The sequence below is a fragment of the Ochotona curzoniae genome, unplaced genomic scaffold (assembly GCF_017591425.1).
Source record: "Ochotona curzoniae isolate NIBS_2020 unplaced genomic scaffold, NIBS_Ocur_1.0 contig_291, whole genome shotgun sequence".
Lineage (NCBI taxonomy): Eukaryota > Metazoa > Chordata > Mammalia > Lagomorpha > Ochotonidae > Ochotona > Ochotona curzoniae.
Genome location: NW_024465649.1, coordinates 10,313,871 through 10,339,804, shown reverse-complemented (window position 1 = coordinate 10,339,804; position 25,934 = coordinate 10,313,871). Strand labels below are relative to the sequence as shown.

Genomic DNA, 25,934 nt, shown 5'->3' with positions numbered 1-25,934 from the left:
GGATGAAACTATGCAAAAATTAAATAATTCTTTAAAAATAATTACCATATTGCCATATGGTTGCTAAATTTTCTAGATTATATCAGATATATCTAGGCATATGTGTTGTATGTATGTAGTTTATTCAAAATGATTTAGGGAATGACTCCTTAATAGGAAAGACATGATAACTCAAAAAAAATTTTTTTAAAGATTTATTTATTTATTGGAAAGTCAGATATACAGAGAGAAGGAGAGACAGAGAGGAAGATCTTCCATCCAATGATTCACTCCCCAAGTGACCTCAATGGCCGATGCTATGCCGGTCCGAAGCCAGGATCCAGTAACTTCTTACAGGTCTCCCACATGGGTGCAGGGTCCCAAAGCTTTAGGCCGTCCTTGACTGCTTTCCCAGGCCACAGGCAGGGAGCTGGATGGGAAGTGGAGCAGCCGGGATTAGAACCGGCGCCCATGTGGGAATCTGGTGTGTTCAAGGCAAAAACTTTAGTTGCTAGGCCATGCTGCCAGGCCCGAATCAAATTTTAAAAGAATCCTTTTTTTTTTTTTTTTTCTGATTTGGAACTTTTAAGTTAAAAAAACCATCAGATTATGCTTGCGACTGTGTTATACCTTGACAACAGAATTTTATTGTTTTGCTCTTTTTAGGCCAGTTATTGTTTCAAGCATATTTTCTAGGCATTTTAGAACTTCTCAAACTCTAAGAATTGGGAACATAGCAATTTTCCCCCTCTGAAAGTTGCTTTGGTAATACCAAGGCACAGCTTTGAGTCAAAGCTCTAATATTAATGTCATGCATGAATTTTAGGTAAGCTTATTAAACTATGTGACCCTCAGTTTCATCCTCTGTGAGAGTTCTTGGAGGGTGTAAATTGAAAATTTTATATAAAGGTATTATATATGCACACACCGATGAAAATGGTGTGTGTTATTTATGGCTGTGTACATGTAGATCATCCACATGCATCCTAAGGTGCCCCAAGGTCATGGGAAGTAGGTTTTGCAATAATCCCTTGTGTAAAATGTTAAATATGCATACATGAGAAGGTTCTCAAAAAATTCATGAAAAATGCATATTACGAAAAGCTATGCATGGATTTCAACCCCTTTTACATCAAAATACACATTTAAAGATTTGTTCTGTTGTGAGAGTTACAGAGAAGAGACTAGGGAGGGGGAAAAGGAGAGGGAGAGATGAATACAAGGAGAGAGGGAGGGAGGAAAGGAGACAGAGAATCTTGCATTTGCTGGTTCACTGTTTGAAGTGGCCACAACAGCCTAGGCTGAGCCAGGCAAAAGACAGGAGCCTGGGTTTCCATCCTGTCTGTCACATGGGTGTACTGGTCCAAGTCATCTGCTGCTTTCCAGGTGCATTGACAGAGAGGTGGGTTGCAAGTGCACCAGCTGGGACTGGAAACTTATCCAATATGGGCTGCTTGCATTATTGTTGGCACTGGCTGAACCTGGTTTGCTGCGATACTAACCTCAAAATAGCATCTTTTAATTTCATTTTCCATGAACTTTTGAAGTATCCTTGCATGTACATAGTGTCTGGTATAAAATGGATGCTCGTTGTTATTACCACTATCTGTCTTTCCAAACTATCTTTATTTCTGCTGATGTCATAGCTACCTCTTCTGAAATTACTTTGGCTCCTATTCCCAAGAATCGTTTGGACCTTTCATCATGCCTTTAGGAGCGCTCTAGCAGTTTACTGTTCTTGACTTCCTGTTTATTAGATCTTTACTGCTTAAGATTTATGCCATGAAGCAGTCACATTGAGAACTTACAAGTATCTCTAGCACCTGACAACCTTTTGTTATGCCTTTCTCTTGGTTACATATATATGAGTGGAATAACCAGGTCATATAGTCCATGCATATGTTTGGTGATAGTGATTACTATACGTTGTATACCTACTTATTTTATTCCTAAGGATTTTCAATGTTTGCCTCCACACTAGTATTATTGTAAATGTTCCAGTTGCTCTGTAGTCTCATCAATACATGATATTGTCTTTTTATTGTAGTTATTCAAGTTAGGTATGTTGTATTATATTGCATTATGCTTTTTATGTACACTTCTCTGGTACTAATAAAGTCAAATATCTTTTAATGTTTATTGACTGTCTAGATCGTCTTTTGTTCCAAATTTGTTATGTGAGATATATGGTTTCTTCTCTAATACCTGTACTTTAAATAATTTGTAATTCTGGTATGGGTGGTGGTTTTTCTCTGAATCAATACGTTTGTATTTTTGGAAGCTCCTGGAATACAATGCTGCATAGGAGTCCTTGGGACTTCAAAGGTAGAGATAATGTTTCTCCTTTGATAGATAATTGTTGATTTGGCTCAGGCGTAAGAGTAATAGCACGCCCAGTTTTCATATCCTTCTTAGATTTATAGATTCTAAAGAAACAGCACGAGATACAATATGTAACCTTCACTGTATCCCAAGTATTGTTAGGTTTGCATGTCATTCGTTTAGTAAATATCAGTTCCTGAACGTTAGTTAAATGTCAGGCACATTTAGTTTTAGAAGCTGAGAATCAAAAATAAATGAGACACAGACCCTTCTCTGAACAATCTGATCTGTGTAAAGAGAGAGAGTAAAATAGAATCGAAATAATTGAAGTACTTCATTCTGCATCATAAGGCAGAGAAACTGAGAGTACTTTTGAGGGTCATTTAATTTAGGTAGTTGAGTTGCTGGAATGAGTTGGGAATAGGGTTAGGAAATGCTTAGTGAAAGAGGTGGTATTTAGGTTAATTTTGAAGGACAAATGAGAACTACACAGTGAAGCATTGTGAATTTGGGGTACAGGTGCTTCATTTACTTAAAAACAACCATTTATTCTAATGAATAACATTTCAATGAGGTAGACTAAATACTTACCAAAAAGTATACATGTTTTGGCTCTGAAAATGAGAGAAAGCATAATCCTTATGGGAAATTCTATGTATCTTTAAATGACTTGCATATAACATCTTAAAAATATTGAAGGATGAAATAATGAAAGGTGATTCTGGAAGATAGGATGTGTCCTACCTATGTAATTCATAAGTGTTACATGTGCACCTGTAAAATTCTATGAAGTATCCCAGTATTTCATAAATCATTCTAACTACCTCTATATCAGTTTTCTATCTAAGTACAAAAGAATCTGGGAACAAATGGTGACTTCCAGTTACTCAATGTCGATGACACCTCAGTTCTGTGTGGGGTTATTTGTCTTGACTGTGAAAATTTCTAGCCAATAGCAACCTAAGAAATTCTTGAATATTCCTTTGACTTTTATTTAAATCTTACTGCTGTAATATTTTGTGAGGTATGAACACTGACCAAAAACAATTTGCAGTGGAAAAAAGTGTTTCCTGTCCTTGGATCTACCGAAAAGGTGATTATGGAGCTGACTGTAGACTGATAAATATTCTATCTCAGACACCACAGCTTCATCTTTGCGCATTCTTCTTCTATGCCTTTTCCCAGAATCATTCCTTATTCCTTAAACCTAGGACCAGTTTCGGGGCCCTGCGTTAAGACTATTGGAACCTTGTAACTAGAACAGCCAGGAATTCCACTGTTAATTAGAAGGTTATGTCATTAAACTTGGAATTCTATGTGTCATTACTCCCAGGTCCCTTAGGTAATTTTCATTGCCTATGATGTTTAAAATCTGTAAAATCTTTAATAGAAAAGTAGTATTTTAGATATTATGAGCTAAATCTTTTGGGTAGCAATGAAATGCAATGTATTAAAATTACCAAGAATCTGAGTTTTTGAATCAAACTTGGGATTTAAGTACTCCTTTGCTAGTCATTTAAATTTTACTAATTTATTTGAAATGCTGAGAGAGAGAGAGAGAGAGAGAGAGAGAGAGAGAGGAGACAGAGAGGGAACTTAGTCCTCAGATGCCTGCAACAGCTGGGCCAAGCCAAAGTCAGGCCAAAGCCAGGAGCCAGGAATTTAGTCCAGCTGTCCCGCGTAGGTAGCATGGATGCAAATACTGGACCCTTTACCTGCTGCCACATAGGGTGTGCATTAGCAGGAAACTGGAATTGGGGTCAGGCTGGAACCCAGGCTCAGGTGCTCCAATTTGGGGTGTGGGTTTTCCACATGGCATTACAGCTATTAGTACAAATACCCATCTTTACTAACCATTCTTGTGTTGTCTAAGCTTCAGTTGTTGCTGATACAATTGCTTGGGGGTTATTATAAAGTTAAAGCAATGTATATAAAATGTTGAGCATGTATTCATAAAGATAGATGTGTTCCTACTGTTGTACTTTGCTTATCGATGTTAGTGTCTTGAACATTTTAAAATAATCCTCATTTCCTGAAATTTGTTACTGATTCTGGGAGAGGTCTGAATTATTCTTGTAGACACATTGTAAAATGACAATATCTCTTTGTTATCTCTCTTATGCCTGCTTTGGGAAACTTTCCTGAAGGAATTAGTGTCTATTTTTGCAGCTTATGTTTTCTTTTCTTTTTTTTTTTAAATTTATTTTCGTTTGTTGCAAAGTCAGAGATACAGAGAGAAGGAGAGACAGAGAGGAAGATCTTCCATCCAATGATTCACTTCCAAAGTGGTTGCAATGGCTGGAACTGAGCCGATCCAAAGCCAGGAGCCAGCAGCTTCTTCTGGGTCTCCCATTCAGTTGCAGAGTCCCAAGGCTTTGGGCCATCCTCGACTGTTTTCCCAGGCCATCAGCAGGGAGCTGGATGGGAAGTGGGGCCGCTGGGATTAGAACTGGTGCCCATATGGAATCCTGGTGCATTCAAGGTGAGGACTTTATCTGCTAGGCTCCCGTGCAGGGGCCACAGCCTGTTTTAAGCCAAATTATTTCAAATCTACTCTAAAGAAACTTTCCTCAGCTATGTTCAATTATATATTGCTCCTTAGGAATTGTGTACTCTAAAAAATTCCTGAGAGCATAACAGTGCAATGCCTCAATTCCAATGAGAAAGAATCTCTCCCAGCATCAGGAAAGTTGCTTGCAAACATGTTTTTGTACAGGCTGAGGACTAAAGCATAGGAAACACCGCATTCATGCACGATCCAGTGAAGTGTAATAAGTAGATGTTAAGCCTCCTTAATCTAAAAGAATCCAAATCTAAAATGCTCAGAAATTCAAAACTTTTTTGAGGATTATAAGTGTATTTTGGGGCCCGGCGCGGTGGCGCAAGTGGTTAAAGGTCCTCGCCTTGCACGCCCGGGATCCCATATGGGCGCCGGTTCTAATCCCGGCAGCCCCGCTTCCCTTCCAGCTCCCTGACTGTGGCCTGGGAAAGCAGTGGAGGACAGCCCAAAGCTTTGGGAACCTGCACCCGTGTGGGAGACCCGGAAGAGGCTCCTGGCTTCGGATCGGCATAGTATCGGCCCGTTGCGCTCACTTGGGGAGTGAATCATCGGACGGAAGATCTTCCTCTCTGTCTCTCCTCTCTGTATATCCGCCTTTCCAATGAAAAAATAATAAAAATAAATCTTTAAAAAAAAAAATAAGTGTATTTTGGCTTTTGGATTGTTTGAGTTAGTGATGTTTGACTGGTGAAGTCTACAAGGATATCCCCAAATTGAAAAAAAATGAAAACCTCTGAAAACTGAAATACCGTTGATCCTGATCAAACATTTGGATGAAGCATTCTCAGCCTGTTCTTCTTGTGGCCTAAAGTGTTCCTCTCTCTGACAATTCAAATCATTTGGCAAAATTTTTGCAGCATTTTGGCATTTTGGCAACTCTCTATCTAAGTCTATCATGGAATGGATTATAGTTCAAACCTGTAGTACCAGTTCATTTTTAAAATTAGTTTTAACATTCTAAATTATGTGGTATATTGAAATTGAAGGAGTACGATGTGAGTTAATATGCAATAATAAGTAATGTATGCCTAAAGAAAAGTTTCACACTATGCTTTATCAGGTGAAAGGATCTGCTTGTGGTAGAAAAAACTGCATTTCATTTGGGAATGATGTTCAACTTTTTTTTTATGTTGGACATCTGAAAAATTATGTTCTTTGTGTAAACTGATGGTGTATTGACAGTATGTGACGTAACTGAAGTTCTGCATTTTGTTCAATCAAGAAAATGTGTCAGACCTGGAAAATATATCTAGCAAATGACAGCCCGGCTCATCTAGAGGCAGAACTAGCTCACACGATTCATTCCCCTTGCTGTGGCATTTTTCTTGAGGATATAATCAGAACAGTCTTAGAGTTAGAAGGGGAGTTAGGTTTAATCTAGTCCAGCATTTTACTCAGTGCAGGAATTTGTGTTACGTTGAAGAATTTGCCTTATCAACGTCTTGGCAAATGCCTGAGCTCCCTGTTTGAGTCCTCCTTCTGCAATTCAGGTCCCTGACTCTGGAGACAGCCTGCCTGATTTTAATCCCTGGCTCTGATGCTTTTAAACTGAAGGATGTGGAAAAATTCTTTTTTTTTAATTTCAACTTTTAAATTCTATGACACAATTTCATAGGCTTTGAGATTTCCCTTGATGTGGACAAGTTGTTCATTTTTCCATGTGTCCTTTTGCTTAGTCTTACTAGCAGCTGTGTCCTTGACAATAAACCACTAGGGACGGGACCGTAGACCTGACCCATCTTATAATGAGGGAAGAACTGAGAACCAAGTAAATGCCAGTGTATGCACTCTAAAAGTACATTTAGAGTATAGCAACTCTTTTAAAAACACACCTTCTTCGTTGGTCAGAGTGGTGGAAGGGCAATAGAGAGGAGAGGCTTCATCAAAGCCTCTGAAAGTGTTGTGCCATAATGTGGGATCCTCAGTTTTTTTAGAAAAGGATTTAGATGTTTTCCAAAAAAAGAAAGACAGTAGAAGCCCTCCGCCCACCGAATTGTAACTATCTAAGGTGGCGCATATGTTGATATGTTGAATCACTTGATTATGCAATCGTGCTAATCATTTCACAATGCATAATGCATGTCTAAACGTCACATTGCACATCAAAAATATGTAGTTTTTAGTCGTCAACTATAAAAAGTTGAGAACATAAAAATAAAATAAAATTTAAAAATCATGAGAATTTATTTACATTGAGGAAATAAATATTCAACTATTAAGAACAGATTTTGTGGGGCCTGGCACCATGGCATATCAGGCTAGGCCTCCACCGAGGGAACTGGTATCCTGTGTGGGCACCAGTTTGTGTCTTGGTTGCTTTAGTTCTGATCCAGCGCTCTGCTTATGGTCTGGGAGAGCAGTGGTGAAGGCTCAAGTCCTTGAGACCCTAAACCCATATGGGAAGCATGGTGGAAGCTCTTGGCTCCTGACTTGAGACCAGCTCAGTTCTAGCTGCTGTGGCCGTTTGGGCAGTGAATCAGCAGATGGAGGTCTCTATCTCTGTCTCTCCTCCTCTCTGACGTTCAAGTAATAATACAATTGTTCTTTAAAAAAAAAAAACCAGATTTTTGTGCTCTATAATTAATATCCCATAAATAAGCTTCACATAGATCAGAATCTGAACATATTCATATCAATTTTGTAATGTAAATATAGCTGTGTTTTTTGATAAGAGACGACTGTGAATTGGGAAATGAGGTGGTCAGGGTGAGTGCTGATAATTCAGATGATTGACTCTAAGTTCAGGAACAACTGAACAACTGAACAACTGCAATTTGGTGTCTGAATTTTTGACTTTGTATTTGGTGTAGTCTGCAAATGCAGTGCATGAGAACAGAAGTTCCAGGGAGACTCTCCTGGTTCATGCTGAATGCGCTTGTCCCCTGGGGAGCCCCAAAGGAATGTCAGAGATATCAGTTTGAGTAATTGTAAGTTAAGGTATAGCAGCCAAATGCTAAAGAGTCAGTAATCAATCATCCAGTCATTATTACATGATGCTTGGGCCAAACAGAAGTGGGGCAGAAAGTGAATTTTAAAATAAAGCACCCAATGGAGTCTGTTGCTTCCTCAGCTGGAGAAGCATACGGTAAGATCATTACACATATAAAATATAACTTTAGCCAAAAAGATATTACTGAAATATGAAGAGGAAGCAATGAACTGTTTTGGCAGCATTATAATGAATAAAATTAGGGGAAGGTATTCGGTGCAGAGGGAAAGATGCTGTTTGGCAGCACTGTGTCCTGTACTGAAGTGCCTGGGTTTGAGTTAATTCCAGCTTCCTGCTAGTACACACCTGGAGATGGAGCAGCTGATGGCTCAAGTACGTGGCTCCCTATTACCCCCATGGCAAATCCAGGCTGAGTTCTGGGTTCCTGATTTTGGCCTGACCCAACCTGCTGTTCTGGTATTTGGAGAATGAACCACTGTCAGATAAGAGATCTTTCTTTTCTTTTGAACAAAATGAGAAAAAAAAAACAAGTTTAAAAAAATGATTTCTATCAATAATTTCTAATTTGTTTCTAGTACAATGTAAATAAATCAGTCCTGTTCCTTCTGTGTGACAGCTCTTCATTTTATCAAATATAAATTTGTAACTGGGATAGGTTGGTTGAGTATGGATTTTTCCCTCATAAAATTCTAGCTTTAAGAATCTTTTGTCCCTTGAACCTTTTTACCCTAATTAACTATGTAAAGATTGTCAAAAATATAATTTAAAAAAATCTTTTTGCTAAAATTTAGGAAAAATAAAATGGATCTCTAATGATTGATAATTTTGTCAATTTCTTTAACTCTTTGAGCTATGAGATTTTCAGGGTTATAGATTATAATTTATCTCCACCAACCTGTATATGCTTTTCCAGCGGAATAGGAAATTTGAAGTCAATTCCAAGTAGTTTGAATTCTAAAGTATTCTAAACAATGTATTACTTAGATCCAACTGCCAGTGACAAGAGGAATGGCTTAAACAAGACAGTACCATTTTGTACTTGTGTAAAATCTGAGCAGGGAGTACAGAGTGTTTGTCATTCTTGATGGTGTGCACAACTGTGCAGCTTTCTCCGGCTATTTCTTACTGCCTAAGCATGACGTAGGGCTTCCAAACAATGGTTTTGAAATGGAGGAGGGGATGAAGAAATGCTGCCAAGACACTTCTGCTTACGTGCATTTAGCCAAAACCTTTGTACACCGAGATGTCTGTTTACAAGAGAAGGATGTAAGTGAACTATACCCTGGGTAACCTTACAATAGATGTTTGAGAGTCATGCCTGAGAAAAGAAGATGTAGTAGAAAGCAATGAATAACCAGCAATATGACAATTGACAACGACTTTGTTCACCACTTATTTCTCAAGAATGAGGTGTGTGTAATTAGCACAGAACTTAACTATGATAGGCATTCATTAAGTAGTTGTTCAACAAGTGAATTTCCTTATGGCTCCTGGAAAGATAGTTATTGACATTGTAAATCATGGCAAGTTTGTCCAGTCTCAGTGGTTTTGTGGTGTTCTTTCTCGTCTACTCTGTCTTGATAAGATAAAGTTTCCCGGACAGTCTTCAGATAGAGTACAATACACAATTTAAATTAGCCCTTTTATTGCTGCTGTTTTTAGAAGCCTGTTAAGAATCTCTGCTTCGTGTGTGTTTGACCAGCACACTCCTGGCACATACACTTAGCAAGTATTTTTATAATGACTCTTTGGGAATAAAACTGATGATATTTAAGCTTTTCTGGTCATTTTCCTTCATTTGCCTATAGGAAGTTTTATGTTAATACACATAACAAAAAGTATTGGTCTTAAGTTGTTTTATTACCAGAACTTTAGGAACATTTATTAGCTTTCAGGTAGAATATGATTATGACAAATGCTTCAGATTTCATTAATTATGGTTAAGGACTTACACACTTCCATGTAGAAGAAGCTAGTATACTTCAACAAAAGTAAAGAGAAATTATTTAAAAATAAAGGGAATTATGAAAACATTTGACTGCTTGCATATGAAATAGCTTAATAACATGCTTAATCCTCTCAAGGGAAAATATCATCTTTTCCATTGTTTCAGAGAAAGTTTTCTTCATATGTAAAAATAAATGAGCTAGTTATTTGACCAGATTTTATAGACTAATACTTTGTATTATTTTCTGAGTGAATTCACTCACATTTTTATTTCCTTGTTTTTTAGATTAACCACGGAACTAAAAACCAAACACCTTTTTGTTTGGCTAATAGTCTTCTTTGATCTGGAATGATCACATGTGTTCTAAATAGGCAGCAATGTTGCCATTAAATGGGAAAATAGGAATTTAATTCTTGCTCATTGTATTGAGCAGAGAATCTCAGTGCTAGTTACTGTCACTGAGGTTGACAGGGAAATGGGGAGAGTTCCAAATCTATTAATCATCTAAGCAAGGACTTGGGCATTCCACAATCTCTAAAGGGAAGTCATACAAGAAACAAGAAACCATTTAGATCCTTTACATTGAATAGGAAATTTCTGAAACTAGTAGTGGTTGTTTTGTTGTTTTGTTTTGTTTTTCAGCTGAGAAAGCAAACTTTGCAATCTTACTGGTGACTTTGCTTCTTCCCAATGAAATAAAAAAGGAAGTTCGCTAAAAAGAATCAAAATGAAAAGTTGTTCTTGAGGAAATAAAGGAGAGGGAACTGAGAAATGTATTCACCAATAGAGGGATTTTAAATCTGAGTAGTATTAAAGGGTATCTCTTAAATCCACACTGTGCACTCTAATCCATATTGTAAATCTGTGTATATGAAGAAAAGAAAAATATTCATCTCATTTCGTGTGGCATGTACATACTAAGTGTATCTGCATGTGAAATATTGCTCAGATACTTCCAGCGAGTTATTGATGAATACAGCAGTCTTGTTCTAAGAGTCATACAAGCTTAGGGCCTCTACGACTAAAATATAGTTTCTGGTTTCAAAGACTACTTCTAGTAGAAAAGGAGACGGTGAGAAGGAAAAACTTGAGTTTTATGTACTTAATGACAGAAAAGTGGTATATATGACTAAAGAGGTTTAAGGTATAATGGAAGAAAATACAAATAAATTATTATTTTGATATGACAACATTGTTTTCCTTTTTTTTTCCCTTTAGTTGGAGAACATCAATTGACAGGCCATAAAGTGGCAGTTAAAATCTTAAATAGACAGAAGATTCGCAGTTTAGATGTTGTTGGAAAAATAAAGCGAGAAATTCAGAATTTAAAACTCTTTCGCCATCCTCATATTATCAAACTGTAAGTATTTGGATTTTATAATATAAAAGAAAGCTACTTTAAAATATTTTAAGAGTTTTGTGAATAATTATCTTTAGTTTATCTTTTATGAATTGTCTTTTTAAATATATTCAGTAAGTGCTGATGTACTAAGCATCTTCCAGTTCTTTCTAGCTCCTCTTGGTTTACAATTAGAAGACATTATTTGAAAATTGGTAGTATTTTTGAGTGATGAATGTAACCTTTAAGATGGAATTTTTAGTATTTAATGTTCAAGACTGTGATGTTGTTAGGCTCATTCTTGTAAATTTTCTGTAGTTACTTTTCATGAACATAACAGGTTTTCTTTTAGAAAAAGTAAAGAGTAATTGCTGAAGGTTTCTTTCAGGCAGTACATTGCTTGTAGAAGTGCAGGTGACACTGTAATTACCAACAGTGGAATTTTTGGGAAAACATGAAAAAAAATTAACTTAAAACTTAAAAAGATAACTAAATACTAAAAGGTAAATATTAAAAGCTATACTAATGATAACTAAATACTAAAAGGTAAGATAATTCATTTAATTCTATGACAAATAAAACTGACTAGACACAGAAAATTGATTCAGTATTGAATAACATTTACCTATCATATACAGTTATTGCAGTTTAACATTTATTAAGATAATGTAATATGCTAGACATTGAAAATTGTATTTCTAATCTTCAGACTTGGACACGGCTTTGTAAAATAAATATTAATCTTATTATTGAATAGTTTAATAGCATTAGTTTGTGCCCAAAATTTTACTGAATATTTTACATAAATAATTTTGTATTATCCTTATGATAACCATATAAAATAGTCTTATTTTATAAACTGCATAGTTTAAGGTCACAGACTTGGCAATTAAATTCACATATGACTCCAAATGCCAGAACTCCACTATTTCTCAAAATTTTCAGTTATATAAATCCCTTAAAAGAAAAAATGTATTTGCTGATCCCTCAATTGTGTTTAATAAAATGATTCATTAAAATCAGACATTTAGCCAAAACATTGCCAGCAAGTCATCTTTGAGTTTCACTGTTAGTGTGGAAAGCTTGATAACCCAGTGAAATCTTATTATTTGACAACAAGCTTAGCATTTAGCTATAGTAGGCAGAATAATTGACCCCACTCCTCCATACATCTATTTTCTAATCTCAGAATTTGAGATTATGTTAAATTTCGTAGCAAAGGGGAATTAAAATTGTAAATGAAATTAAGGTTGCTAACCAGCTGTCTTTAAAAAATATATAGATTATCCTAGATTTTCTGGGTGGGCCCACTGCAAACAGTGAATCTTAAAAATTATGAATTGTTTGATATGTGAGTTGTACCACCTGTGAGCTCACTGACTCCTATTTCCCCCCTCTGTCTTTAAATGCCTTGGAGTGCTTTGAGAATGAGCTGTGTCAGCACTGTTACAGTGCATAGTGCTTCCCAAAGCAGGAACTGACAGCCTGAAAACTGGCTGCAGCTTTCCTGAGGGCCCCAGTTAATGGAAACACCTTATGTCTGATGTTGATTCTATGCTCAAAATGATTTCATTTCATCACCCAGTGACTTTTATTTTGTACTGATGTTATTACCTAGTCTTTATTTAATTTATTATTTAAGGAGATTTGTTTATGTCTTTGTTGTTATTTTGTTTTTTAAAGTATTTTATGATTCATTTCCATAGGGTCTGGGATTTCCATATCTCCCTCCTCAAATCCCTTCCCCAACAGTGATTTCTCTCTGTATTATTACAGTGTTATAGTCCTTCACAAGCAGTTCTGTCATTCTGCTATGTAAGTGTATCCTGACATTGTAGGTTTGGACAATGGTAGAAATCCATCATCCTAGGGTTGCGATGTGTTTGAGTTTCATTGAGGGTCCGTCTTTGATTTGGATAGAGATGCATACTGCATTATATCTTCACATCTGCATATGATAGTCTCTATTACACAGATACTACACATCCCATTAAATGTAGAGCCATAAAACAAAATCAACAATAGGAGGAAATGTAAGAAGTTTACAACAACACAAATTTAAGTAACATGCTGCTGTGGGCCGTCCTCGACTGCCTTCCTAGGCCACAGGCAGGGAGCTGGATGGAATGACGAATGTGTCACTAAAAAATGAAAAAGAAAATAAAAAACCTTCATGAAGAAAACAATGCACCCAGTGACTTCTAAGGGAAATCGCTCCTGTCCCCCCTGACTCAGTAGCCATTTACACGGGAAATGGGATAGCTGAATGGCCAACCTACACAGATCATAAACCAAAGTGAGAAATAGGAAAGAGGCCTCCATGTTTGCCTTATTCTTGACTTGTTGGCTTTAGAATGGTCACCGTAATGGAAATGTTGCCCTTTTTGTCCTAGAATGTCTTTGGTTCTTAAAAAGTGATCAGTAATCAAACAGTTGCAAAAAAAAGTAATCGAGCAGTTGCAAGTATCACTAATTTGAAAGTACTAATTTTAAAGGTACATTTATCAATCTCTTCCTGATTCAAAATCTATATTTAAAATATTTAATTTTTGTTTGGCTAATTTTCTCATTCTGACTCACAATTATTTAATTATTTCCCATTTTACTTTTGTGAAGGAGTTAAAGAACACTCACAGAATTGGTCAGAAGTGATTTGTTAGGTGAATTTAATGTTTAAAGTCCCAAGCTTCCAGCCTTGGATGTAGTAATCCATTCAGCCACTTGCCTCTTAACCTGTGGCTGTAACTTTGAAAATGATTATCTGTTCTTGTTACAAACAAAACGTTGTTTCTATTAGTAACCTAAGCATTAGTAACTTAAAAAGAAGAGAGACATGATCTTTTGTATGGCTCTCTTTTATGCAGTATTGGAATAACTGCCAAGAATAACTTCCTTCTTACAAAATGTGCCTCTGGAATTAACAAAAAATCTTGAACACTAAATCTAGAATACAACAACAAAAAATTGGTTTTCAAGGAAATTCCAAATTTCCAGGTGTCTCTGACATTTGTCTGTCCTTTCCTGTTTCCCAGGATTGCACCCTCTCCGCTTCAATTTGGCTAATACTTCTCCATCTGTCTAAATCTGTCCTTACCCTGTTCTGCCACCTTGAGACTCCCCACATACTGTAACTTCTTCCTGAATGCCTCCTGAATTTTCTGCTTTTCTCTGCTCTTACTTACTGGTCACTATCTTGCTTACAATTTAACTCTTGTCTTGCTTAGGAAGCTTTCCTCACTTCTCCCCTCTTTAGGGTGTCCATTACAATTGACCTTTTTGTTGTTGGCCCTTAGATGGGAGTACCTCTGGGGAACTACCTCACTGTCTCATACTGGATTAGATCCAGCCTCTATGCTCTCAGAACACCTTGCGTTCACTTTTTCCAGAGTGCTTAAGAGTTTGTTATAATTACTCAATTTATTCATGGTAACCTCCATATGATTGAATTTCTTAGGAACAGGAGCTGTGTATTTTGTTTCTGTATTAATTTTGCCAAATTGTTGAAAATCCACTCAGACGTGTTCTGTTTACACATTGGGTTGTAGTAGTGAAAAACTGGCAGATTCTCTTATGATGTTTATGTTCAGGAATATAGAGCTAGTAAATGATTGAGATTATTTACATAGTATTAAGGGCTGTGAGGAGATGAGACATGGTGCTGTCATGGAGTGTGACTATAAAGCAAGAAGTTTTAGTGTGGATTCAGTTGTGATGAAAAGCCTCACTGAAGATGCAGATTTTGAGCTAAGATCGAAAGGATGATAAAAGCAAGAGCCATGTGTTTGAAGAACTGGAAGTAATGTTTTCTTTTTTTTTTTAATTTTTAGTATTTTTGACAAAGTTGAGAGGGATGCAAACTCATGCGGGTTTCCGAGTAGGGTTGAGGGAGAGTCAAAATATGGAGGAAAGGGGGTGGGGCAAAAGTTTCCTTTTGTGTCCACATGATGTGGTAAGAGTAGGGAATCACTCATTGCTGTCAAGCTACATCAGCATCAGGAATAGAGGACAGTCATTTGATGATGCCTTAGAGACCTTGATATGGTAAAGAGTGTTGCCAGGCTGTTGCTTGAGTGTTTTTGGTAGTTCTGAGATGTCAGTACTTTCATTGCACTAGGGTCGGGAAAATCTTCCCAAGGTCTGTAGGCTAACCAAGTTCACTTCAGTGCATCACAGCTCAGGAACATTTTGCAAAGGTTGGCCAGGAAAGTGGTCCAACCTGTTCTGCTTTCCATCCTCTGACAAGGCACTCGGTGTCCTCTGCTGGCCTAGATAAGCTGGCTGTCATGTCCACTGTATGCGTCTGAGCATTTTGTCCACTGCGCAAGCATCAGCAACTGAGCAGGTCCCATCCCAACACATGCATTCCAAGGATGAACAACATATTCTGCATTTTTCCCTATGGCTGGAATTTAAGTCCAGCAATGTAGTTGGGAATTTCCCCAAGAAACCTTGTCTAGTGTGACTCCAGACCTAACCATTGAGTGCATCAGCCAGTGCAGAGTTAGGTTCAGTTTTTCACCTGAACTAGCCAACATACATATCAGTTGATGCAGCTGCCCTGGTCAGTTTTTCCCACAGCCCCATAGCTCACATTTACTTGATGTGTGCTGTGGCCTAGCCCAGTTTGCCACAGTCCTGGTCCCCATGCACATTAGTGGGTTCCACAACCTACTTGGGGTTGCCACTAGTAAGCCCGGCCAAGCTTGCCACTAGCCCTGGTTTTTGCATGTCCTGTGGCCAAGCCCCATCAGTCCCAAATTGATCTGCCTCTCATACATAGGTGTGCAGCTTAGCTCAGCTAGACTTGCCCCCAGTCCTGGTCCACACATATGTGGATGTGTGTTATTGCCTTGACCAGCCTTATCTGCTCCCGGTCCTGGCTGTTATGCTCACCAGTGGGAGCTGCAGCCCAGCAGAGGAGTGCTCACAGTTCCTCTACCAGGCTCACCCTTAGCCTCAGATCTTGCTCTTGCTAGGGTGTACTGCAGTGCACCCTAACATGACTCACATTTAGTCCTGGCACTTGCCAGTGGGTGTTGTGGCCTTGCTCATCTGACCCACACCCATTCTGGTTTCTATGCATTACAATGGGTGTAGCATTGTATCCTAGCATGACCTGCTCCCAGGGTAGCCCAACACCAGTCTCAGCCCTCATGGTCAGCCATGGATGCAGCAGCTCAGCAAGGGAATCCCTTAAGTTTCCCTAATAAGCTTGTTCCCAGGCCCATGCCTTGTACCTGACAACATGTTTTGTGGCGCAGTCTGAATGAACCGCTCCCAGCCTCATTATTTACTGGTGGATGCTGTAGCCTAGCTCAGCCTTGCCCATTCCCAGCTCTCATGTGAATTGTTGGGTAATGTGGTCCCACTTGGACCGATACTGACTCTTTCTCATGCCAGTGTATTCTGTGGACTGGTCTAGCCTGGCCTGTCCCCCAGACCTGGCTTGTACACATGCTGATGGATGCTGTAGCCCACTATGGCCTGGCCTGCCCCCACCTCTGGCTCTCATGTTCATGAGTTGGGGCTGAAGTCGAGCAGGTCAGTTCTTATTCTCCAGTCAGGCTTGATCCCAGCTGTAGATCTTGCTTGTGCAGACTGGTGCTGCAGCCCAGCCTAACATGATCATCCCTAGTCCTGACACTCGCCAGTACATACTGCAGCCCTCATGACTGGCCTACATCTGTTCTTTTTCACCCATGTGGGCTAAAGCCTATCCCAGCTTGGCCCTCTGCCAGATTCAGCTCTCATGGGAAATAGTGGGTGCTGCATCCTAACCACGGCTGTCCCACACCCATTCTAACTCTTATAAGCATCTGTGGTGCTGGAGCCTAACCTATTCTGGCTGTCCTAAGTCTCAGCTCTCATGTTCATCAGTGGGACTGCAGGCTAGCAGGATATTCCCCAAAGTTCTGCTATGATGCCCATTTACAGCCCCAGATCTTTCACATACTGCTTTAACCCAGCCTGGCATGGCCTACTTACAGTCTCACCAGGTGCTTTTGATTGTGGGTGTTGTGGCTGACCTGACCCGAGACCTAGCCCACATGCATGCAGATGAATGCTGCAACCTTGTCTGGCCTGGCACACTCCCAGCCCTGGCTATTGTGTTCCTCAGTGGGAGCTGCAGCCTTGCAGGGGAGTTCCTCAAGTACCCTTACCAGGTCCACTTTCAGCTGTGAATTTCAAATGTGTTGGCAGGTACTATTGCCTGCTTGGAATAATCTGCCCTCAGTCCTGGTCCTTTCATGTGCCTATGAGTTCTACAACCTGGCACAGCTTTCTACTTCGCAGCCCCATCCCCAGCTCCCATGAGTTCTGTGTTCTAGTTTGGCTTAGCCTGTCACCATCCCCAGCTCTCCTTGCAAACTGGTGCTTGCAGCCGTTCCACAGAGGTGAGCCCACAAGTTCCCTACAGAATCTGCCCCCAGATCTGGTTCTGTCTTGTTTTTGTGGGTGCTGTAGCCCAGCCTGACCTGGACTACCATGTACTCCAGCAAACATGCACTTGCAGGTGGGTACTGCAGCCTAGTACTGCCAGCCAAGTCCCATAACTACAATTTTTGTATGTGCCAGTAGGTATTGGGCAATGCTATTTACCCAGACCCACGTCCCCCATGTGGACAGGTGCCTTGGCCTGACTCAGATTTGCCCTTCAGTGTATCCGCTCTAAACCATTCTCTCTCTCTCAGCTCCTTCACTTATCCATGAGTGCAGCAACTCTGTCTGAGGAAGACCCCAGAAGCTATTCCTCTCCTGTCAAACTTGCCCTCAGCTGCTTGCACTCCCAGCATATCCCCAGAGCTCCTGCCCCTGGCAATCTGCAGCCCCCCTGACAGGAAGCTGGTGTGGTGTGTTCTGGACTTACATTCCCTATCATCACCACATATCTTAAACAAAATGGGCAATGATACTGGCACACTTGCGTAGTTAATACAGATTTGACATTAACCAGGCTCAGAATGCTTGCCAGATATTGCCTGCTTTTTTTCCAGCTTTGTAACACTTGCCTAGGTACAAGGCTACCTAAACAGTTTCCTACAGCTGGGAGTGGAAGCAATGTTTTCAAAGCAGGCTGAAGAACAACCCCAAAGTGATGAAACAAACACAAAGTCTTTGCTTGAAGGCTTTGCTGAAACATTTGTATTTTGTTCTTTTTGTAAGTGACATTTAAAAAATTAATCTACTTATTTTATTACTCCATGGTTGCACAGATTCCAGGATTTCCCTTCCCTCCTACCCAAATCCCTGCCCCCAACTAATTTCCCCATGTCACTACAATAGTATAGTTCTTCACAATCAATGATAAGTCCATCACTCTGTAAAGCAACATTTTTAAAACAAACATTTTATTGCAATGCAGTATTATACCAAGAAATGCAAGTAAATATTTCAATGAATTTTTCATTCTTTGTTCACATTTATAACAATTTTCAAATTAAGAACAACAAATTACTAGTATCCCCTGAGATCTGAGTATTCCCTCCCTTTCTTCTTCTTTCTTTCTTTTTTTTTTTTTCTTGATTTATTTATTGGAAAGGCAGATATACAGAGAGAAGGAAAGACAGAGAGGAAGATCTTCCAACCGATGATTCATTTCCCAAGTGGCTTCAAAGGCTGGAGCTAAGCCACTCTGAAGCCAGGAGCTCAGAGCTCTTTCCAGGTCTCCCACATGGGTGCAGGGTCCCAAGGCTTTGGGCCATTCTCTGCTGCTTCCCCAGGCCACAGGCAGGGAGCTGAATGGGAAGCAGGGCTGCTGGAATTATAACTTGCTACCATATGGGATCCTGGCACGTTCAAGGCAAGGACTTTAGCTGTTAGGTTATCGCACCAAGCCTTCTTTTTTCATTTTTTAGAAAAACGTGGGAAATAATATTCTATTGTCAGTTACATAGTATAATTCAAGGAACTGGTATCTATATACTGCATAGTAAATGATCTATAATTATAAACAAATGCTATGACATGCACTGAGTTTTTATGTTTTCTCTTTATAACTGTTAACTACCTCAGTTAAGATAAAATGTGGTACTTGTGTTTAAGTGTCTGACTTCTTTCACTTTGCATAATGATCTTCATTTGGATCCTTTTTTTTTTTTTTTTTTTTTTTTTGTGGCCAGTGTCAGAGTTTCCTCCTTTTCTATGGCTGAATTATATTCTACAATGCATGTATTCTATATTTCTTCTTTTAGTGATTAGGTGATGGATATCCAGGTTGATTCCATCATAAGTGTTCTGAATTGAGCTGCTGTTATATGGAAATGTACAAAGCTCTTTCAGCTACTTCCTTTATTTCCTTTGGAGATATTCCCAGAGGATAGCTGGTTCACAGCTCAAGTTTTATTTTTTGGGGGATTCTCCATACTTTCTTCCATAATGATTGTGCCAGTTTACACTCTCACTCATAGTTTATCAGGCTAACCGTATATCCTCACCAGCATTTGTTATTTTTAAATTTTTTGCATGATAGTCATTTTTTAACTGGAGTAAAGTAATACCTCATTGTGGCTTTTGTTTTCATGCTCCTATGGCTAGAGATTTTGAGCATTTGTGTGTGTGTGTTTGTTGACCATTTGTAGTACATATTATAAAATGTGCCTGTTCACATCTTTTGCCCATTTCTTAATTGAATTGTATTATTATTGTTGACTTTCTCGAACTCCTAAAATTCTGGCAATTCTCCTTTATCAGATGCTTGGTTTTTCCAATCCTGTCAGATGTCTCTTCTAGATCTTGGAAGAATGTCCTTGATATTTTGAATGGGTTCACCCTAAATCTATAAATTACTTTAATTTTATGGATATCTTAGTGATAGTACTTCTTCTGCATCATGAGCCTGGAAGCATTTTTCCCATGTTTTATTGTGCATTCTAATTTTTCTCTCATGTTTTGTTGTAGAAATTTTTATTATAGAAATCTTTTGCATCTTTGGCTAATTTTTTTCAAGATACTTAAATTTTTATGAAGTTATTGTGAAAGGAACTCATAATTTGTTTCTTAGCCAGAATATCATTGGTGTATAAGTATGATGTTGGTATGATGGTTAATTAGTCCATTGATAAAAGTGTTGTGTTGAAGTCTTCCATTATTATTTTATATCTCTCTTTATGTCCATTCATATTTGTTTTATATAATTGGGTGCCCTAACATTGAGTGCATATTCATTTACTGTAGTCACATTTCTTGTTGAATTGACCCCTCAATCATAGGGTGACTGTTTTTATGTCTTGTAATAGTCATCTTAAAGTCTGCTTTTTTCTGGTAGCTATAGTGATAACTGCTCACTTTTCATTTATATTTATGTGGAATTTTTTTATTCTTTTACTTTCATGAAATGTGTTTCTTAATATACAGCATTGTAGTTCATCCTTTTTTTCGTTCAGCCAATTTGTAAAATAATTGGAAGATTTATAATTTAGCATATTGTATATTATTGGTAAATAATGACTTGGTCCTGCCATTTCCCCACAAATATTCTTATTGTTTCTTTTGAGTCTTTGTTTTTGTTTGTTTGTTTTTTAAACTAGGAGATTTTCTACCTTCACTTTCCTCCATGGTGCTGATTGGCTCTATTTCTGTGGATAGTGCATCCTTAATTTTCATTAAAAAAAGAAAGCTGGATCGTGGCAAATTCAGTTGTTACTTGCGGTGTAAGGTCTTTATTTCACCTTTGTTTATGAATGAAAGCTTTACTGGATGAAGAGTACTGGGTTGATAGGTTTTTGTTTTGTTGTTTTTTTGGGGGGGTTGGAGGGAGACTTGGACTGTATCTCTGTTCTTTTATGGCCTGTGGAGTATTTCTTAGAAACCTGTCAGTCTGATAAGGTTCCTTTAAGAGTGGTTTGGTGTTTTTCTCTCTTGCAGATCCTAGGATATATTATCTTTATGTTTTACTTTGGAAAATAGGACTATAATGTGGCTTGTTGAGGAGAAACTTTTGTTTTTGTTTGGGGTTCTGTGTACTATATTTAAATCTTCATGTTTCTCCAAATGGGGGAGATTTTTGTTTTTTTTTTTGTCTAAATTAATTTTCTAAGCCATTTTTTCATACCTTTAGTTACTTGTAAGACTTATTTGTTGGTTATTTGATACTATTGCATATCCTAAACACTTTTCCACTTATCAAAAGATCTGTCGTACAGGTGGAATGATTTTTCCTAGGCCTCTCCAAGCTTGTTTATTAAAGCTTTTGCTATATATCTTCTTAATTTGATTTCCTGAATGCTTCATATCTAATATTTGATTTTCCCTAAGTATCTCTCTTTACAGAATTTCTTATCCATGATTACATATTTCAGTTAATTGTTTCTCTGTGTTTTTGAGTGATCTTACAATTATTTTGAGTTCTGTTTCAGGCATTTCATCTATCATTCCTTCTTAATCATCTAATATTAATGTATCATTCTGTTTCTTTGTCGTGTCATATCACCTTCTTGGTCATGTTTCTTGTGTTTCTGATGTTGAGTTTTGCACATTTATGGAATCTTTTGTTTCTGTATCCTCTGCAAGATATTTTGTTTTTGAATAAAGGCTGTATTCTTGGATATGTACCTCTGGGGATTTGTGCAGTGACTAATATTTGTTGTTGAGTTCCAGGACAGTGTGATAAGTAGGGTCAGGGATCTTTGGCAGAAGTTTATGAGTTGAGCAAGAGTCCAGAGTGCATCCCAAGACAGGTGTGGTTTTGCTCCTTTGGATATAGTCAATGAAGAAAAGGATATGTTGGAATTGGCCAGTGAATTCAGTATCCCAGCCTCTCTGTACCAGGGTGAATCTGCATTCACAGCCCAGAGTGAGTTCCCAGTGCCAGTGCACCTCACTCACCCAGGTATGGGCAGTATCCAGAGCATCAGTTCACCATGCGGTGCTTCCCCTGATCCCTTCACAAGGTCTGCCTCAGGGAGCCCTGAGTCTCTGCAGTCAGACCCAGTGGGTAAACAGAAATCAAGCTGTAATGCATGACCCTCTTAGCCCTGGGGGCCTATTCCCAGAGCTGCTACCGTCATGTCATGGGGTTCATGGATTATATTGTTTATAATTCAAGTTTTTCTTTCTGTAGTCCCAGTAGCAGCAATGGAGGAGCTGCCCACTATTTCCTAGCTCTGTCTCCACTACAACAGTTTGAGTCTGGTGCTTTGGTGGGGAGAGGGAAGGGAGGAAATATGGCTTTCCTTTATGGAACAAAGTAGTTACCCAAACCCATGCCACTTCACAGGCTGAGTTCAATGCCAGTGAAGACCATGAAATACTCTCTCAAAGCTTCCAGTGATGGGGGTCACAGCAGCCTCCTCTTGGCTTACTCTGGCTGGATGAAGTTTCCAAACCAGCAGCTAGCCATGTAGACACAGGACTTGCTAGCAGAGTGGCAGCCAGTGGTGTTACCTCTCTCCTAGCTGCCTCACAGTCTCCTGTTTTTTTGTCTGATTCCTGGAAACCTTCTCAATCAGTCTCTGGGAAATGTGGTCCTTCCTTTCCTTTTCTGGTATTTGTTTTTGACTGTTCAGTCATCTTGAGTCTTAATTGGCTTGTTTCAAAAGTGTGCTTTGTTCCAAATGGGAAGCTTATGGAGAGTTGGAGGAGTGACACAATAGGACCTTAGTGTAAAGTGAGTAGAGAGGCTAAAGTGGAAGAAGAGATACCATTTAGGGAGATATTCTATAGCCTCGCTGAAAGATCATGATGGAAGAACCAAAGTGATAGTATGTATTTGTGTTAATACCATAGTCAATAACCACATGTGACTGAATTTACATTATTGCTTCTGAGTATGGCAAAGAAAGTTAAGTGAGCTAATGCTGGCATCCCATATTAGAGTAAGGTTTGAGCCCCTCTTCGCTTCTGATCCAATTCCCAATATTACACTTGGCAAGGCAGTGGAAGTCTGCCTGGTCCCAGGGCCTCTGCCATCCATGTGGAAACCAAGTGGAGTTTACAGGCTTCTGATCTTGATTTGACCCAGCCCTGGTTTTTGGTGCTAATGTGTATTGGTGAACTAATGGCTGGAAAATATCTTAGTAATGTCTCTCTGTCACCTTCTTCCATCCATTTTTCATTCTCTATCACTCAGCTTTGCAAATAAATAAAAATAAATAAATATAATCCTCTACCTGTAGCTCTGGCATGCAATATGTATACTGGTATTAATTCTGCTGCTTCAATTGCCATCCAACTACCTGCTTATGGCCTGGGAAAGCAGCATCGATGGTTCAAGCCCTTGGGCATTGCACCCACATGTGACACCTGGAAGAAGCTCCTGGCTGCCAGCTTTGGATAAGTTAAACTCTGGCCATTGTAACTATTTGTGGAGTGAAACAGCCGATGGAAAATGTCTATATCTTCCTTTTTGTGTGTCGCCAACTCTCCCTGTAATTCGGACTTTCAAGTAGAATAAACATTCTTTGAAATATATTAAAACCTTCACTATGTGATCAAACTAGCCATATTTCAAATGTCTAATCACTCATGTGATGAATGATGACTGTATTGGACAGAGTAGTCATGAAGCATTTCTATCATCGAAAGTTCTGTTTGACACAGGTAGTTCACAGAGAAAGAAATCAAAGGATTTGTTAGTATTTTGGAAGTATAAGTAACGAAATCCTGATCAACCAGGCAGGAAAAAGAAAAGAAGTGAGAATTTTTTTTTTCTGCTTGAGCAATTGTAATTTTGGGTTTCAATGTGAACACTTAGATGGCGATTTATTGCCATTTTTTGAAATGAAACCAATGGAGGAGAAACATGAGGCGTATGTGATTGTTAGAATACTGTTGTAGTTTTTAAAGTGAGACTCCAAATAGGCATCTAAATGGAGGTAGCATATGTCATCTTTTCTCTCCAACATCTGGTATAATAGTCAGTGTGTGATAATTTCTTTTAGCACCCATAAAGAGGTGAGACTTGAAGCAAGAGAGCGAGAATGAATGTATGAGAAACACGGGAAAATGGGAGTAGTGCAGTTTATCTGATGTTCAGTGTATGTGTAGGGAATAAAGGAGGACAGGACCAGAAAAGTAGATTGTTGATCCATTCCTTTAAGCATTGGGAATCTATTAATATAAAAAAGACAGCAACAATAAAGTACTTCTTATTGTGAAGTTTCTACCTGTGAGTGTGTGTGTTTGTGCAGTGGAAGGGGACAGTGGGGGAAATAAACACTTGACCTCTTGGTAGTTAAATGTATATTACATAGTGAAGAAGTGAGGAATATGCCAAAGTGATATCTACAGGAGGAATGTTGTATCTAGATGAAAGAGTAAAGGTTCTGAAATGGAATTTCCTGCTCTCTGGAGACCAAGAAGTGGAGTAATCTGGCAGGCCTAGATTAAGAGATGAGCTCTTTCATGATCTAGAGTCATACTGTGTAGGATATGTAGGCCATTGCAAGGGCTTTGACTTTTACCTATGAAAGTTTTCATCAAGAGTACAGTATATTTTAACTTACATTCAGATTGTAGCTGAGGAAGTGTTGAAATATGGAAGCTAGCTAGAAGTCAATTAATGTAATTAGAATGAAAGATGGTGAGCAGAACATAGTGTGGAAATTTTGAGAAGTGATCAGATTCTGTATGCATTCTCAAGGTAGAGGCAGCAACATTTGCGAACATGTTTAGATTGTGGGAGAAGTCACATATGAACCCGTTGTATCTGGTCTGGGCAAATAAAAAGGCAGAATTGCCAGTTGCTGAAGTGGGCAAAATTGTAGGAACAGATTTGAGGTAGGATGCTGAGAGGTGGTATCAAGAACATTATTTTGGTTTTATGAAATTGAGATGTGTGTTAGCCATCCAAATGGAGTTGTTAAGTTGAATGCTGACTATCTAAGTGTGAAGTTTAGGGAAGAGGTATAAGATAGAGAGATAAATTTGGAAGTCATTACCATGTGAACTTTATTTAAAATATTTAAAGTACTGTGACTGGATGATGTCACAAAGGAAGTTAATATAAACTAAAAGAAACCCAAGGCTGGAGCTTTGGGGAACTATGGTTTTGATGTCTGAGGGTGTGGGGGAATTCAGCAAAGAAGAATTAGGAAAACCAGGAGATCCCGATATCAAGAAGACTCAAACAAAGAAAGTATTTTAAGAAAAAATGATTATCAACTATTTCTTTTACTGCTTAACAGTGAGTAAGGTGAGCATAGAAATTATTAGTAGATTTGGCAGTGTGGAGGTTGCTGTTGTCTTTGGGAAGAACAAGTTCCCAAACGGTGAGGATAAAATCTGATATGAGGAGTTGAAGAGAGAATATGAGATTAAGAAAGGGAGAAGGTACTGTTCATAAAAGGAAAAAAAAGTAGGAGTGGTATCTAGAAAGCAATGTGGGTTTTATGAATATGGTTTAGTTAAGATGTTATCTCAAAGGCAATGAGGAGGAAGTTGATGTTGCAGAAAGAGGGGTTGATTTGGGAGCCCAGACCTTTAGTAGACATGGATGGGAAGCCAGTGGAAAATGGGAAGACTTAGTCCCTGTAAGGGTGAGATCATGGCGAAATTGGTTATGTGTGGTTATAGAAAAGATGGCTGGAAATGAGAATGTCTGTAGTTTAGAATCCATGTGTTAAGCAGATTATCTTGGGATATTATTTATACCCAAAATGATGACAAACATAACCAGTGGGGCACATGGCATTAAGTGAGAAAGAGGGATAGATGGCAAGGAGATTGGTGACAGCAACAAAGGATATGTTGGGTATTGCTGCCTAATGGACTACACTTAAGAGATGATGGGGTTTTTGAGGGAAGAGGTTTCATGTAAGAATTTCTTTGAGATCACAGTTATAACTAGACTACGCAAACTAGCCAGAATTTAAACATTCATTAAATGTGACTTAATAAA

The 25,934-nt window shown here is 38.5% G+C and overlaps 1 protein-coding gene across 1 annotated transcript in view; it reads left to right on the top strand.

Moving 5' to 3' along the window:
* Nucleotides 1-25,934, top strand: part of PRKAA2 (protein kinase AMP-activated catalytic subunit alpha 2) — a 61,928-nt gene that overhangs the window by 15,423 nt on the left and 20,571 nt on the right. The window contains exon 2 of the mRNA XM_040978654.1: nt 10,978-11,119. Within this exon, the coding sequence (XP_040834588.1) occupies nt 10,978-11,119 (142 nt within the window). The remainder of the gene's footprint in view (nt 1-10,977; nt 11,120-25,934) is intronic.